General features: G+C 40.9%; 2 protein-coding genes across 3 annotated transcripts in view; both read right to left on the reverse strand.

Moving 5' to 3' along the window:
• The window catches only part of PPIL2 (peptidylprolyl isomerase like 2), a 69,738-nt gene extending 60,882 nt beyond the window's left edge, over positions 1-8,856 (reverse strand). Inside the window, exons 1-5 of the mRNA XM_062010253.1 lie at positions 8,760-8,856; positions 8,589-8,638; positions 8,040-8,085; positions 7,040-7,102; positions 6,825-6,876 (exon numbers count right to left, since the gene is read on the reverse strand). Coding sequence (XP_061866237.1) covers positions 6,825-6,876; positions 7,040-7,102; positions 8,040-8,085; positions 8,589-8,638; positions 8,760-8,791 — 243 coding nt within the window. The 5' untranslated portion in view covers positions 8,792-8,856. The remainder of the gene's footprint in view (positions 1-6,824; positions 6,877-7,039; positions 7,103-8,039; positions 8,086-8,588; positions 8,639-8,759) is intronic.
• A 2,130-nt stretch (positions 8,857-10,986) lies between these two features.
• The window catches only part of LOC104563855 (protein HIRA), a 33,548-nt gene continuing 27,417 nt past the window's right edge, over positions 10,987-17,117 (reverse strand). For both annotated transcript variants that reach the window (XM_062010241.1, XM_062010242.1), the window contains exons 21-25: positions 16,577-16,682; positions 15,407-15,529; positions 14,226-14,389; positions 12,218-12,306; positions 10,987-11,676 (exon numbers count right to left, since the gene is read on the reverse strand). In XM_062010241.1, the coding sequence (XP_061866225.1) occupies positions 11,560-11,676; positions 12,218-12,306; positions 14,226-14,389; positions 15,407-15,529; positions 16,577-16,682 (599 nt within the window). In that variant the 3' untranslated portion in view covers positions 10,987-11,559. The remainder of the gene's footprint in view (positions 11,677-12,217; positions 12,307-14,225; positions 14,390-15,406; positions 15,530-16,576; positions 16,683-17,117) is intronic.

Below are 17,117 nucleotides of genomic sequence, written 5' to 3' on the forward strand. Positions count from 1 at the left end.
TCCCTTGGTTTTATTTCTGTGAGCTTTGTTCTCTGCGCTGTAATAAGTTGTTACTCACACAGAACAAAACTGTATTCCCACCTCCCACTGAAACTTTTCTTACAAATAAACAAGAAAAAAAAAAATCTCTTTCCTTGACTTTAAACACACAGGAAAATAAATATGGTAAATATAACAAAGGGAAAAATACAGGGCAATTGACATTTAAAACTAATACAATATCTGAAGACTTGACTGAGTTGCATCAGAAAAATAAAGAAATATACTTTAAATTTCAAAACTGATGATGTGCCGATTTCTTCTGACATGTATGTGAAAAGCATTCTCTAGAGAAGAATTAACATTCTTATTTCTACATCAGCTATGCTAGAGCCAAATGAGACCTGAAGTTACTGATCCACCTGAATGATCATTCATTTCCAAAGCCCCAAGGAGAAAATGTAGCAGACTACTTGGATTTCAGGTGCTCTGATGTTAAGGAACAAAAATAATGAAAGGAGGATGTGTCTTGCTCCTGAATTTTTCTACATCATAAAAAAATATTTCAGTTGGTCAAACTATTTTGGTCTTAATTAGACAGTTCCAGCACTCTAGATATAAAAAAATTGATGTGGACACAGCCTGCTTATGGAGGATTTTTGCTCTCAGTATTTTGTATCTAGATAAAGAATGAAAACACTCAGAGTAAGCACAATCTCTTTGGAAACAGCAAGAGTGAAGAAAGCTTTTCAAGATAAAATGATGAAAAGTCACAAGGAAAATCTGACTCCTGCTGCTGTGTGCCATCTTTAGAATACTACCACAATCCTAAGTTAGTATCACCACCATGTTGCAGAACGGTGTGGACAAGCACTCTCAAAGTGCACCACACTGAACATTACCTACAGCTATTACATTTTCCTGACATTGTATTCCAACAGCAGCTACTGCTATTCTGGCATGGAAGAGTTCACCTTCAAACCACAGATCCTTGTCTGATGACATCCATTATTTGCTGCTCATTATCTAGAAACACACCTGGAGTAACACATTAAAGCAGCAATCTGCTGTAAACTACCACACAGACCATATGAACCGAGTTAGGTACTGTAGTCACCATTGATTTAGCCAATATGAGTCACATGAAACCTGAGCTTGAGCTTGCCCTCTCTCCTGTTCAGGCCAGAGACCCGTTCCACTCAACTCAGTGCTGGATGAGTTCTTGACACCTCTGACTCAGCTATGTGTGAACCTCATGCAACCCACTTACAGGAATCTGTTCCTCAAACATACAGGCCCTACACTGATTATTTGATAGAGGTGGAAAACAATTTGTAGTGAACTATAAAGCCTTGGCTGGAACTTAACCTGTACTTTAGTGCCTATTCCTACAGCACTTGATATTTCCCACACTCCTGACATGCTGTAGTTTCTTTATTCAGAATACTGCAAAAGAAGAAAAAAACCCCTAAGCCTGCTTTCTCATTATGTTGACTTCTCGTGTGAAGAAACAATTACCAGTACCTTCTATTTCTGCATCTGTGTTTACCAAATACGCACACAGTAGCACCACTTTTATGTTTAAGGAAGCTTCACCTTTGCTCTAACTTCTGCATCCTTTTCAGGCAGGATTTCCCTTATTTAGACAGCCAAAGATTTTTTTTTAGTGCATTAAAAAAGCGTGCTGTAAGGCTGTTTGTTCATGTTTAAAGTGGGATTAATGAATTCAGTGATAAAAAGTAATCTTCTCCATATCCTCTCTCCATTAGCCTGGTCAGCAAGGTTCTCTTGCCACATGACCAACAACTGATATCTACGAGACTGAAATGGAGTTGATCAAATTGAAAGTAAACCATGCTTTCACAATAAAGTTTAGTAACAACAGCCATCAGCATTTGGGAGAGGAATCAGCTAATGAACACATTTGAGGAATGTATTTGAGAATGACTTTCCAAAGTTTTGAAATAACAGATTGGTTCCATTTTTTTCTTTTGAGGGTAAGAAGTTAGTGGTTTTGAAAGTGCCTGTAATTATTCAGGCAAGCATCACCCTACCAATCCTATTTCAAATAAATGTTTAAAAAAAAGGGCACTGTTTATGTTCCTTCATGAGCAGTACTGGAGGGAGGAGGTGTCCCCACAGGCTCTGTCATTGCTGCAGGGCACTGCAGGGACAAGATGTGCTCTCTGGGTGCTGGATCAGACAGGCTTACTGCATGAAGCTGGCACCTGTACTGCCACAATTATTTGATCATATTAGCTATAATCTCACACCAAATCATTTTTACTTGGTAAATACAGGAAAAAGAGCATGACAGAACAACAGCAATATTTATCTTGTACACAGAGCACTCTCTTTTTTAAGAGGGCAGATGCCCTACTGGGAAAAGTCAGAGATTTTCAGCCTTCCAACTACAAAGTTAGTCCTCATTTTCCATGTCAGTGGTTCTGCCTTCTATTACTTCTTTATGTGCCCCAGACTCCTTTTCTGCAGTTATTTTCAGAAGCAGCCCAAGCAAAAGGCTTTCCCAGCCCTAAAAAAAAAAATCCTCAGAACTTACAAAAATTTTCCTATTTAACCTAGTAAGCTAAAACCTTGTGACACTTAATAATGTAGGTCTGGGTCCTAACCTTGTATGAGGAAGGACACAACACAAATTGTACTCTGCCTCATTCAGACCAGAAACATGAATCCTAGTTTCGTACATCCACCACACAGCATCGTCTCTTAACCTGACTCGTAGGCATCTGTTAAGCCCAAGCTAAATTAACTCAACTGAATCCAGTTTGTCCTTCAAGACATACACACGCAAGGAGCACTCAGCTGCACGTGGCCTGAACGTGAACACGGCCTTTCTGGGTTATGCAGGATCAGCAGACACATGGATTTTAGTTTGCTCTGAGCAGTGCAGAAAATTCACACAGGTGAGCCTTCTATAAGAGTTTAAAAGCAAATGCACCTAAAACAGTAATGAAATTGACTTTGGAACAAAACCTTACAAGCCAATATCCAAAAGAACTGAATTCCCACAGAACAGGGTGAACAAGGGACAAAGACTGTAGCTACTTCTGAGACAAGGGAAGAGAGATTTGCCCAAGGTTACAGAGCCTTGAATGGGTCTGAAGTACAACCACAAATAATCTGGCCTGCCCACATGCAGTCAGAGTGTCATTGAACCAGAGTGAAAAAATAGGAATTTACATCAGACACATTACAATGCAAAGGAGAGAAATAGCTCAGCCCACATATGACATATCCATGCAACAAAGAACAATTTCCTTGAAACTGCTGTCAAAAGGCACGCTGATCTATCACCTGCTCATATTTGAGATTCCAACAAACCAGACAGGCTCTGGCCAACCTCACTTCTTGGAATCAGGTCTCCTGAGCCCAGCTGGCTGACTCGTGTGGGCATGCTGCTCAGGGCTGTCGTATCGCTGCTACATGAAACATTCTGGCAAGCGTGCAACTATCTGCAAGCCCAAGAAGCCAAAGTGCTGTTCTCAGTAAAAAGGAATGAACTAACTATGACTTTCCTCTCTATTTTATGCCATTTTATGTAAACATAAGCCAGGGCAGTATCCTGACAAAGCTGCCAAGAAGAGTAAGCAAGCCAATGCCATCTGACGGGCTGTAGTTCAGCTGCAAGTGAAGTGTTGTTTCTTCAAAAATTATCAGCACAGTAACAGAACTGGTTTTTAACTCCAGTGCACTCTTAAAAAGAGGGAAAAAAAATAGCAGAAATTACTTTATGGAACAGTTCATGAGAAACTCCAGACAAAGGTCAATGGTGATTTGTTTCTCCTAGAGAGATATTGGTGTCCATGCTGCACCTCAGGAGAATGTTTGGGAAAGCAAGAAAAAAAATAAACCATGAGGAAGTATAGGAAAGGAATTTCAAACCTTTTAAACATATCAAGTAATAACTGCAATCTTGGCATGGCAAAATTTCTTTAAAAGGAAAGGTTGGTCCAATATTTGAGAAGAATCAGAGAAGTCACTTGCAGATCAGTTTGCAAAGATCCAATTAAGAAAAGACTAGCCCAGTCCTATCCCCTGGGGGCACTGAGAAGATAAATATATTAATGACTGCAAGGCTCTCTGACTTTCCACCAAGAGGTCCACTTCATAAACAAGACAGCTGGACAGGATCAGTGAGTACCAAGAATGAACCATTAATAACACTAGTTCCAAGTAGCCTATTGACGTCTCTAAAACGTTTGGCCTGTAGCAATCCAAAACAACAGAAATGCAAGCCACAAAGGATTTCATTATCATTTTTAACTTCAAGACAAAAAAAAAAAAAAAAAAAGAAAAATTAACCTCATCACCCATGGTGAATCATCAGACTGAGAGGCTGGACTAAATGATCTCTAGAGGTCCCTTCCAACTGCTATCATTCTGTGACTCTATGATTCTATGGTAAGTCATGGTACCAAACATGGCATTGCAGCTACCCTGGCTCTATTCCTTTTCAAACAAACCTGGAGTCTTGGGTTTTGCTAAGCCATTCACTCATTACAGAAAACATTTTCTGGTCTCCATAATGAGGAAGCTGTACTAGGAACAGAAGGTACATGCACGATGAACGATAAATAGAAGGCAGTACAGTCTGGAGATTCACAAGCTCAACTCACTGACTTCCTCCTCCACATACCCTGCCTTGTTTCAGCATTCCCATTCCTTTCCTGCCAAATGTCACCCTCTCCTTCCAAATGTCACCCTCTCCTTCCAAAAACCAGAGTTGTCTCTCTGGGAAACAAAGGCTACATTACGACACTTTCCTTCAACCACACACTCATCAACTCATAGCTCCACAGAGCTGGATTCAGCAGGGCTGGGTGCAGCTCTGGAAAGCAAGCATCTCCTTTTACTTCTAAGTGGTTTGGAATGCCTTCATCCTGTGGAGGACAAAACTGTACAGCACAAGTCCATCACTAAATAAAAGGGAAGAAGAAGAGGCTCTCCAATCAGTGATAGAGGAAATGAGGATGCATGTTGAGGAGAGGTGGAAATGCACTGCAAAGCAACTACAGAAGCACAGGACGGGATAAACTAACACATCTCAAAGACTGACTTCATTTGAGCATTTATGTTCACCAAAACACTCTGCACAATCTCCTTTTCTCTATACTAGACAGACCATCAGACACATTACACTTCTTTCTTAGCATTTACCCAAACCAATTTTGAACCACCTCACTGCTCACAGTCTGAAATGAGAACAGGTGTCAAGGAGGTGCTCTGAGTGAAAAAAACCTGATCTGGCAACACCCCGTAACTCCCATGCAGTGCACAAAGCAGCAAGGTGGTGAGAGGCAGAGAAAACCAAACGAAAGAGCTGTAATTCCATCCCTTCTCAACCAGCCTTGTCATGTGTGAAGAAAGACTCGCTATAACTGAAAATTCCGAGTCTCAGATAGTCTGTTCACGTTTAGAGCTTGGAATGCTGCATCTGTATTTAGCTTCTCCTCTTATCTGTCTGCTGGGAAAATTTTTAATCAGATGTTTCAAAGGCAATCTCATACCACAAAGCCATCGGGAAACTAAACAATCAATGTGCAGTGGCTGCCACCTAACGCTCACGAAAGGAAATGCACTTACTGAAAGAAAAGTAGCTCAAGCAACAATTTCCGTTTAAAATTTTCCTCTATGCCCTCACTAACAACACACACTCTTTAAATACACCAGGAAAAAAATATCACTCCAATGAGATTTTCCAGTACTTCATATTTATCTGGTGCTTTGCAACTTCACACTACTACAGAAAATAATCTCTTGATAATTATCATTTATACAGAAAAAGTGGAGAGAAAAAACCACTAAGACAATGATCACAGGGTGAAATCCCAATCTCCCAGTGAATTATCACAACAGAGGAAAGTCAGAAGCTTTCTGAAATATATTGTCAAGATAATTCAAAAGATTTTACAGTTTAAGATTAATTTTACCATTTATCATATCATCTGCTAATCTCTCTAACCTGCACAACGCTAAACATTCTTTTGGTTAGCAAATACCACTGCAAGCTTACTCACAGATGGAGAGGTGAGCCTGACAGCCCCTCGCCCCGTATGGACTAGAACGCTGCTTGTATGAGGCCACAGTAGACAGCCTTTTCCATCCCTGACCAGTCAGTCACGTTTCCCAGGCATCACTACCAGTAACACAACAGCTCCTGTTTCCATCTGTACAGATTTTAGTGATGTCAAAGGCAACATACCCCAGGAGTCTACATAAACGGTATCTATATAATTCATACCATTACATATACACGAGCTGTGAGCTTCCTCCGCTGCATTATTCACAATCCAATGTGAAAACACCCAGTCATGCTTTCCTCCTCTTTCTTCCACACACATAGAGGCTGATTATATTCCACTACAATGATCATTAGCAAGATGACAGCGAAAGGATACCAGGGCTCAAATACAGAAGCTCTGCCCCTTCCCCCTCACCTTTTTTTTTAAGCTAAAAAGAGATCACAGAATCCCAGAATGGTGGAGGCTGGAAGAGCCCTCCAGAGGTCATCCAGCTCAACCCTCTGCTAAAGCAGGTTCCTCTCCATTAGGGGGCACAGGAACATGTCTAAGAAGGTTTTGGAAATCTCCAGAGAAGGAGCCTTCACATCCTCCCTGGGCAGCCTGTCCCAAGATTCCATTCCTAATAAATCTGTACACTAATTTCAATAAAGCTGACCTCACAAATATCATATTTCAAAACAGCACTTCCCAATCAACTTCTCTTGCTTTCATTAAGGCATTTTTGTTTCTCCCATACATTAAACTGGAAAGTGAGCATCAAGAAAACAACGGCATCGTATGAATACATCCATCATTACTTACTTCTCCTGTGATTGGATTGGTTCCGTATTTCTTTATCCAAGGAAAAATGTTCCTGAAAAAAGAGAAGGGGTAAAGTAATAAGTGACAAGCACCATCAGAAACCTCTGTTGATGGGTGTGGTTAGTTTTGCCAACTTGCTAAGACCAAATGATGATTATACAGCTGTAATCAGTTCAGTAACACAAAAATAAAGCTAAATACAGACAGTAACTTACAGTATGTCGAAGACTGTCCCATCTGGTGTGCAAACTGGGTAATCAAATGGCTGCAGAGACAAGCTAGAAAAAAGTACACAGTCTTTTTAATAAAAATGTCTGGAAACCATGACGACAGAAGCAAATAACATTTTGCTGATTCACTGGCACATTAAAGCAAGGCTGATACCAATGAAAATACAGAGTGGTCTGCCAACACCCACTACCTGATTCTACAGCAATTAGGTTAACAACAAAGTCCATGAAAGGTACCGGTGCAGTTCAGTAACATGAAGCTGCCAGCACCACAGCCATGGGATGCTGTAATACTGCCCAGCATGCTTCCAGGGCCAGGTCAGCACAAAGGATGGTTCAAGCAGAAACATTCACTGTCTTTAAACTGAAATGGGCTAGGAAGTAACTGGCAATGACATTCAGCATCTCCTGTTAGGCATGCCTCTGTAATCCAACCAGCTTTTAGCCAAGCAGCAGTAGTTCATAGATGGGGATTGCAGCTTCCTGAACTATTCAGTTTACACAAGGATTTCTAACCTATCTCTACTAACTCTTCTCTTTCATTCCAGCACTTGAGCAGTAAACTCTAAACACAGAAAGTCTGCATAAATATTCCTTCAATATACCTATTCCATTGCCTCAGAATGATGAGTGATTGACCAAACATATTTGGAGCAAGGAAAAGTAGATGTGAACCCCAGTTAAACAGATTTGAAAGATTATAACATATGTTACAGTTCTGAATTACTTTGTCCCTGTTCTTTATTATTACCATTTGTGCCTTCTTATAGGCATTAGCTCCAATCTCTGCTGACACTAATCATAGAAAGTATAGATATTGTTTCAGTTCTTATTGAGTTTTGTCTTACTGCATTATTACCACAGAAGGCACAAGTCAACACAAGTAACTACCTGGGAAGAACATGGCTTTAATAACAGTTCAGTGCCAACAGCCCGATAAAGATATGTGTCATTTAATAATTATAAGGAAAATTTGTTGTCTTACCTGCAGTGATCAAATGCTAAACGTCTAAAATTAGTTCGTGGAAGGTCTGTTGACAGAAAAAAACCCACGATAAATACACAGTGTTCCAAGTAAAAAGGAAATACACAAAAGTTACATTTTGCTATATGTGGTGGTAACTTACTAATGACAAGGATAGAGACACTAAACCTTACACAGCTGTAACTGACACTGGACTTTTTCTACAGGGCAGAAACACACGGCTCAGCTGAATGTACACAATCAGGAAAATCACCCAACTCTGTCAGACTGACAGCAGCGAGTTTAAATTCGGTGATTAGCACCGTAAAAGCTTTAAGGCTCTGCCCTACCAGTGGGCACAGAACTTGGCGGCAGGGGCGGATCGGCTAGGTGCTGAACCTCCCATTCCTGCCGTTCCGCTGCCTCCCGACGGGCAGCGCCGCGGCCCGCGGGCCTCAGGCCGTCTGGGGACAGCTCGGGGCCCCGGCCGCAGCACAAGATGCTCTGCCCGAAGAGGCACTTCGGCAGAGACCCCGAGAAGCGAAGGGAGAGCACCCCGCACCCTCTTACCGGCTTTCTTGCCCCCGTAGAACTGCGTGTACTCCGCGCACGTGATGTACCTGTCGAGACAGCGGGGTCACTCGCGGCAGCCGCAGCTCCCCCCCGCCCCGCCGGCCCCCTCCCGCCCGTCTGCGCCCCCTCCCGAGCCCCCGCCGCCTCCCGAGCCCCAGCCCCGCTCACATTTTGTCCTTCTGGTGCTGCCGCTTCCCCATGGCGCCGGCTGAGCGCGGGCCCGGCCGCTGCTCCCGCTCCCCCCGCGCCCTTCCGGTGCGGTGCGCGCCGAGGCCGCGCCGCGGAAACACGGGCGGCGCGCGGCGTTCCGGGGCCGAGCGGCGATGGGCCCGCAGCCTCCTGCAGCCGCAAACGGAGGCCCCTCGGCACTCGTCTGAAAGCGGCTGGATGGAGGCGGAAAGCGCTGAAGCAACGCTGTCGTCACCTGCGTTTGGATGCGTTTCGTTACATGGAATGAAGAAGCAACATGGGCCTGCCAGGCAATGACAGGACCTTCCAGTGACGGACAGCAGAAACACCCACTGTGCCTCAGACGGAGACAATGCCTCATAAAAAGCCTTTTAGCATCTCTTCAAAGATCTAATGACAAAGACAAACTTACTTTCTCTTAGTTAATTACCTCTCAATCCTATTAAACAGCGTTCATTACAAGACGGGTATGAACAGCACAAAGCCAAAGAGGATGGGTGAATCCAACAACCCTGCCTTTAGCAGGAAAGTTACCTGCCTCAGAGCTTTCCCTTACCAGACACCTCCAAAACTATCCATGCTTAATTTGTTCTTTCCTCATTAAACCATCAACTAGGCAGCTGCCTACACAGAATGGCCACGAGTCACAATCCCAGACCCTGTTTCACTGCACCACCTTCTCTCCCTAAGTTTCTATCTCCTGTTTCAGTCGTTTCTGTGGGTGCTTACCAGTGTACAGGAGCACAAGATGAGTACAACCTACTCCTCCTGCAGATACCCCCACTCACTACAGTGGCATCCAACAGAACAACCTTTCAAGGTCCCTTCCCATCCAGTTGATCTGTAACTACATGGGAAACACAATACCCGTTCCCACGGCAACAGCACACAAACTAGTTACAGCACTACTGCAACTGGTTGTCAAAGTACTGCTAAACTTCAGCTACAGGCCAGGGAAAGTCAGATGGCTCTCCTTGCTTGTGGAAAACTCACTGATGCCAAAGAACAGCTGCTAAGTCCATTGTTTTCATTGCTCCTCACTTTAGTCAGCATGCACGCAACACTGCTGTACAAAGAAGTTATCTGCTGCGTGTCAGGTTTGGCAGTTAAATACAGAAGGCAATGAAACCCTCCAAATGTACTTTTCTTTTTCCCCTCCATAGAAAACAGATCCCTCCCTCTAGGGTCCAGACAACCATATAACTGCAGAGCCAACTCTCACCTCTCTAAGTGGGTCAAGTCCTCTTCAGCCAAAGTCCACAGCAGCAGAACTGATTCTTATCCTGGCTGAGGATAAGAATTTGCTTCTTAGTATTTGCTTCTTCTAGAAGTTTAGGAGAAAAACTGCCCTTTCAGAACAGCTGTAATACACTCACTTATTTCAGTACTAATTTTCTTACTGCAAAACATCTTACAGTAAGTCAATAAATTAAGGTATACCTGAACAGTTGGGTCCTGAAAAGAACCAACATATACACTTGCTTCTTTCCCAGCACTAAGCATACTTTGGGGAAGAAAACAAGTCAACTGATTTGGTTTCAATGGAACTCCAAAACCAAGTGAACTGCTGGCAGGTAACAGGCACCATTTTGTTATTATGAAATGCCACACAAGGAAGATGGTCATTAACTGCATGAGCCTCCTTTCTTGTTGCAGCACTGATCACTTCTGGCAGGGGTCAGGGGAGCTCAGTTCGGTTTGTGTTGCCTGAGAAAATGAACACTTCCACTTCAACACAGCTCCTGCTCCCTCACCTGAGATGTGGCTCCAAGGGAAACTGTTGTAGCTGGTCTTAGGAGGTCACAAGTACTTGCCTGGTCAATTATTCTAAGTATTATTTCTAGAAATGTTAACTTGATTCAACCTGTGTTGACATTTCTGGAGATGCCTGTGCCTGTTGTAATAATTCAAGGCCATGTTTTTGCTTTTTTGTTTTTTTAAACCAATGCAATGTTCATTTATTTTTTGTACTTACAAAAAGAGCCACCCCATTGTGTCCCTCCCCTCTCCCCCCCAAAATGCCTTTTACAAACATTTAAAAATTAAAAACCAGATGATGACGTGTTAATTTGGTAGAATGATTTTGAAACAGCTTTCATAATTAGTTACATTTCCTACAAGATGACTTTGTAGAGATAGCCCGATTGTTGGCCAAATAAAATTCCATATTACAAGTTAGCAAATTCTAGTACAAAAATAGTCCATGTGTTAGAACAGCCTCATTATTTTTTATTATATTCACAGGAAAGAGTCTATTGGCTGCATAATACCTTAATATTTATGAAATTTATTTTTACGTGGCTCATTCATCTAATTTAATATAGTGTTGAGCCTCAATAAATCCTCAGACAAAAAACCCTAAACAGGGTTAAATATGCTGTTCAGTGTACTCTGAAGTACTGTGCTTTTCACAGGACATCCAAGAAACCCCACAAACAGTTCTCAGCTAGTTTTGATATTAAAATGAGATCCAGATCCAAAAGGATCCCCCTGAAGTACATATCCACGACTTTCCATAGAAACAGAGGCCACAGCTGTGATGGTTGAGTTTCACTTGGGAAACAGTCGAGCTCATCCACTCCTCATTTTCACAAATCCACTTGAGCTTCTTTAAAAACTAAAGCAGGTCACTCCTGATCCACCTGGGACCCTTACGGCACTGCCTCCTCAGGAGTGTCCCCACTGACCGACCGAGCTTTGGCTCTTCTTCTGTCTCTGGTTAATGCTGTTCAGCAGTTTCTCTCGGACCATAACCCGCTGGGGAAATCTGGGGAAATGGCTACTTGTCTCTCAAGATGTCTAGCTGCTCTTGATATTCTGTGAAAAGCCTCTGGAAGCGGAGGTTCTGTCCAATAACAGGAAGAAGCTCTTTCAATAGTTCTCTCTTTCGTAAACCCTGTGCAAAAAAACACAAAAGCATCCTCAGAATGTGTTACTTTATCCCATGAATATGTTCCACAGAGCCATTTAAGATTCATGCCCTTTTTCCTGCCTGGAGAGAGCTGTGTATTTGATGTTCTTACTCTGCTTACATAACTCTTAGAATAAAAACTGTCTTCATATTCATATACCTGGGAAGCTGGTGCAGTCTCTGCAGTCACAGAGTCCGGGTGTGCTCAGAAGGGAAGACACTTCATTGGCATATCACTGTTTCAGAATTGCTGTCTGAAAAATGTGGAGACCTGAACATGGAACTCTGCTCCATCTGCCTGACACTCAAGAGCTGAGACTGTGGCAATAAGCATTTGTCTTCATTTCACATGAAATAAATGCAAGTGCCATGGGAAGAAGCCAGCTTATGGAAAAAGTTCCAGAGACAGCAAAAATTATGTGTGATTGCGTTTTTGCCACTAAGTTCAATAAGTTCTATTGCCTATGTCTGTAATTTTAATGGGAAACTCTTCCTTGTTCTTTATTAAACTATTATCAGGACTTACCATAACTGTTGATTCCCACTGACTTCCAGCTGAGTAATGGACTGGACCCAGTAAATCCTTGCATAATTCTCGCAAACGATATTCAAACCCTGAATATTATCAGAAATAAAATCACACTCATAAGTCTCTCACTATATATAACCACTCCACAATGCAAATGATAACATTCAGGAAAGTTAAAAGTATCTAGACCAAAATAAAGCTGAAAACATTGATTTCTGAGTAAGTACATTTTCTTCCAACAGCAAATCTTTGGCAAAGACAGATGATTTGTAAAGGATTTTTTTAGAGTTCTAATGGATTTTAAGTTCTAAACTCCAAAAATATAACTGAAGATGATCTACAAAGGGGAGAAAAACTGGAGTGGTTACTCCAGTTTGTTTTAAGAGCTGCCCTGAACTCAATCTCACTCTCCCCTCCCACATAAAGATATCGAAACCAAACCAAAAAAACATTGGAAAACTGACAGACTTCAACAGCCAGAGAACTAATACAAAAGAGATATTGCCAGAGTTGGAAAAACACAAGATGAAATACAGTGAAAGGGAAAAGTTGTTTGGTTGCATTTATTGTCAATATATGAATTTGGAAAAAATTGAGTCGGTAGTAAAAAAAAAAACCAGACATCCTTTTGAAACACTAAAATAACACTAAACTAGAAGAGATCTCTTAACTTTAGCAAAAAAAACTCCCAACAAAATTAAACCAGATCCAATTATTATGCACAAATTAAAAAGTAAAATAAAACCTTTAATAAAACTACACACAGCTTCCAGGCCAGTTGTATTCACCCAAAAATCAGTGGGGAATTTCCTTGCAAAGAACAAAGTCATCCATCCAAGAGTACTCTGCCAATCGAGGTGTAACATTGTATATGTTTGTGGATTAGAATTCATTACATGTTGAAAACATAGGAATAAAGGGGTAATGACAGGATGGGCAATTTGCAAAGCTTAGCAGACCTAGAAAAGTAGTGAAAAGGTGATACACATATGGCAAAGCAGAATTGACATCAAGTGCCTACACACGTCAGGCAGTGACATTTGCAGTGCAGGATGAACGCTGCACACACCACTGAGGGGTTCTCAATCGGAGCATTTTGAAAGTCTGTCTCTAACATGACCCAAGATAAACATTTTAATTTCAACTAGAGAAAGGACAGAGAGAATCATATGCAGTTCATCAAGCTCTCTTGTTAAATAAGGAAAGGGTCAAAAGGCAAGAATTAATGAGCTCAATTTTAACTCTGACAACACCTATTAGGTGGCCTAACGTGAACTGTTTTGCTTCCCTGTGTAAAACGATTATGTATGGGGAGGAATAAGGCCGAGTTAATACAATAGGAACTACTACATTTCCAATGCAGACAAGTAGAGATACAACAGAGATATTTAGAATTCAAGAAGCATAAAGTTAGTTGGTTAACCTTATTTAACATAATAGCATAGAGATAGAGTGTCTTTAAATATAAGAGAGACACAAGTAACCTCTCTTTCCTCACAGAATTTAACCTGTGAAGCTGCTGAAATTTAAGAATGTATAACAAAGTATAAAGTGCAAGTAACACAAGCAAATTCTCTGTGGGTTTACATGCTCTGATACAGGCAGCAATCATCAGTTGGCTGAGGAACATTACCTGTTTGACAAGGTGATGCTGGTTCCTCAAAAATCTGTAGTTGCTGCCATATAATACATGTGATAGGACCAACAGAACCCTGGACTCTTACATGCAATTCCTGTTACCAAAGTCTGTAGGTGGCCTTGAGATGTTCACAGTCAGTGTGCCAAAATAAGATTCCCGAGTACGTGGTACTATAGGAAGTAAATGCACTTCAGCAGCTTATTTGGGTTTTAAGTAAACACTGAGTCCAAAGGCCAAGTGCTAAAAGGAGAACCTTAGGTGTAATCCTACACATGTATGACATGAATAGAATGTTAAAAGTTCTAAAAAGCTTCTTAAAAGCTTCACCAGAGCTGCAAAGAAAGATCAGAGCATGGCAGGTCTCACCTTCATTAACTAGGTACCGTGCATAGATAAGGAGCCAGTGGCGATATTCGTGACTGGACTGTAACATAAGTGCTGCTGCTATCTGGTTCTCCAGGTATGCAAGCGTTGTTTCTTGTTGCACCAAATGAGGCATAGAGAACAATCTTGCAGCTTGCCTTCCTGAACTACAAAACAAACAAACAAAATACGCCAGACATAAAATCAGGTACTAGTTTAAGGAATATATCTTTTTGTAGTACAAGTTGTTCTACATTTATCTTTCAGAGGCATCTAGTGCTTCCAGAGTTCAAGCTTTTAATGACAAAGGCATACTTCATAGCAAGCTGCCTTCACCTCTGGACCATTTACAAGTATCAAGGTCCATGGAGTTTTCTGCCTCCAGTTCTTCACTTCCTTTCACCTGTCTTCTCTTCAAAAACACGTGCTTATAAGTGACCAAGCACTCCTAAATGTATACAAGATACTAAGATAATTGCCTTTACCTTTCTTTGCCTCTCACAGGTGAAAGTCACAAAACACAAGATATAAAGTTAGCCTAAAGCATTTAAAGGATTTTTTGCAAATAAATGTATTCTCATAAGAAGCCTAATTTGAAAAAAGTAAGCAGTTATTTCCTTTTTGAAGAAAATGAAATTTTTCAGCCTGATATTTTTTCTGTCTCAGAGAGTGCTGCTTGCTTGGATTTCAAATATTTTTCCCAATCAGTCCCCCTTGCAAGACAAAAGCAATAGATTCATATGATTCTATACAGATTCTCCCACCGGAAAAAAAAAAAAATCAACTCAGATGTGAAAGGCAGAAATAGCACTGCCTGGGAAATCTAATTCAAATCCAGGTAAGGATGAGCGATGAAATTACTTACAGGAGTCTGCTTTGGCTCATACAACTTCCTGGTGACATTTTCAGGTGTTAAAAATATACATTAGATGACTAATCACCCAACATTCTCAAAAACTTAATTAAATAGATCCTACCAATAAAGACAAGCCTTAAAATGATTAAGTTTACAGTATGCTTTTCTGCCCCTCAGTCTCAAAATAGACAGAATGTAAAGGTTAAAAAAACCCACTGTATGAGCTACTGATAATTTCAGAGCAATTAGCATCTTAAGAATTAACTTACTGTTTCAAGTATATGAATAAAAAATAGGTAAAAACCCAAACTTGCAATTAAGTACGTACTTTGACGTTCGTCCCTGTATTACAGCTAAGGGCCCAGAACACAGCATGGCTTCTTGGGATGGTAAACTATTCCTGAAGTCTGCACATTGTGCTAGAGAGTCCTGTTTGTCAGAAACAAGATTCCTGGAAAAAGGCAAACAAAAAAACCCCCAAAAGTTTGAGGAGAGTCAGCAATGATATCAGGGGATTCATCTCTCTTCTGCCCTAAAGTCCGACTTATATTTTCACAGACCCCAACTCTTCCCACATTAAAACAAAAAGCCCTTTCATCAAGCATGCTCATTAGACAACATACTACAATTATATTAAGACTGCAACATGTGTTTCCCTCTTAGAAAGATAACAAAGAATCTGTTTTGGAAAGATGCAGTAAATAATTTAACCATGGATTTTTCATGGGAACTTATGCTTTGACACAAGTAAAAAGAATCCACGGGGAAAGCCTACTACCACAGACTCTTTATGTAGCTTTTCCTTGTGTTTCAGCCATCAGTAATGACTCTTCCATGGGAATGCTGAGGTATAATGATTTCTTCCCTCTCTCCCTGGCTGACTTGCTGTCTTCATTAAACTTTTACATTTTGGAGACAAAGAGCTCTCTTCAAACTTGACCGGTTATCAGATCAAAACCAAATATTACGGAATGTCGAGGACTGACAAAGTCAGGCACATAACACATTCAGGACTGGAATGCACAGGGCTTATTTGCACTAGAATCTGAGCAAAAGAATTTTCAGATGTCTAAACTCCCAATGGATCTCTGAAAATTGTTTTGACAAATTTTTGCAGTTTTCCAGAACTGCTTTCTTTTACACACAGAAGTGAACTGTAAGGCTGTAGTATCTTTAATAATTGCCAACTGCTTGACATTCAACTGATGTACATGAACAAAAACATCTATAGATGTATCTTAATGAATAAGAGTATGTACTGTGTAGGGAAGAACAATAAAGTAAGTTGTGGTTTAACTTTTTCATTTTTTAAATTTAAAAACATAGCAAATCATAAGAATAAGAGTAAAGCCAAGACATACAATAGTGAACCCAAGCAAAACTGAGCCTGGCATGTGATCCTGCTCACACCAATCCTCAAAACATGGAGTAAAACACTAAACCAGAATACAGGTCAGTTCTGCTAAGTTGTAAAAGCAGGAAATAATACATAACTTACCATGTAGAAAGAGAAGGATTAAAGCAGTAAGCCTTTCCATCAGACATGCTCATTACAGGTATACCATGCTGAGTCAGCAAGATCTGAGAGACAGTTGCATCACTTCCTACAAGTCAAATCAGACCAAAGTATTTCTTTTGGAGTCTTGCATAAAGTTCAGAACATTTTAAAAATGCTAGCCACCATTAATTATTAGTCATAGCAACCAACAGAAAAAGGTTCAGTCCATGTTATTCTCAAGCACAGGAAAGTCAAGACATAAGATAATGATGGTAAGCACTAGGCTCAATGTTGTAGCATTAAAATCACTCTTTTGGAAATCACATTATCAATCTTGATGCTGCCAAACATGAGGTTAATTGGAAATATGCTCCATATCTGGAGGCAATTCTGCTATGTCTTCTGTGATCCAAAAGAAATCTCTACCTTTGTTTTTCCCATTAAGTTAAAATCCTAAAAATCAGCATGCTTAGAGAAGCGCGCTCTCTAAGAACACAGCGTAAGTGGGATGGGCTGGAGTATCTCATTTCCCAGCATATTC

The sequence above is a fragment of the Colius striatus genome, chromosome 17 (assembly GCF_028858725.1).
Source record: "Colius striatus isolate bColStr4 chromosome 17, bColStr4.1.hap1, whole genome shotgun sequence".
Classification (NCBI taxonomy): domain Eukaryota; kingdom Metazoa; phylum Chordata; class Aves; order Coliiformes; family Coliidae; genus Colius; species Colius striatus.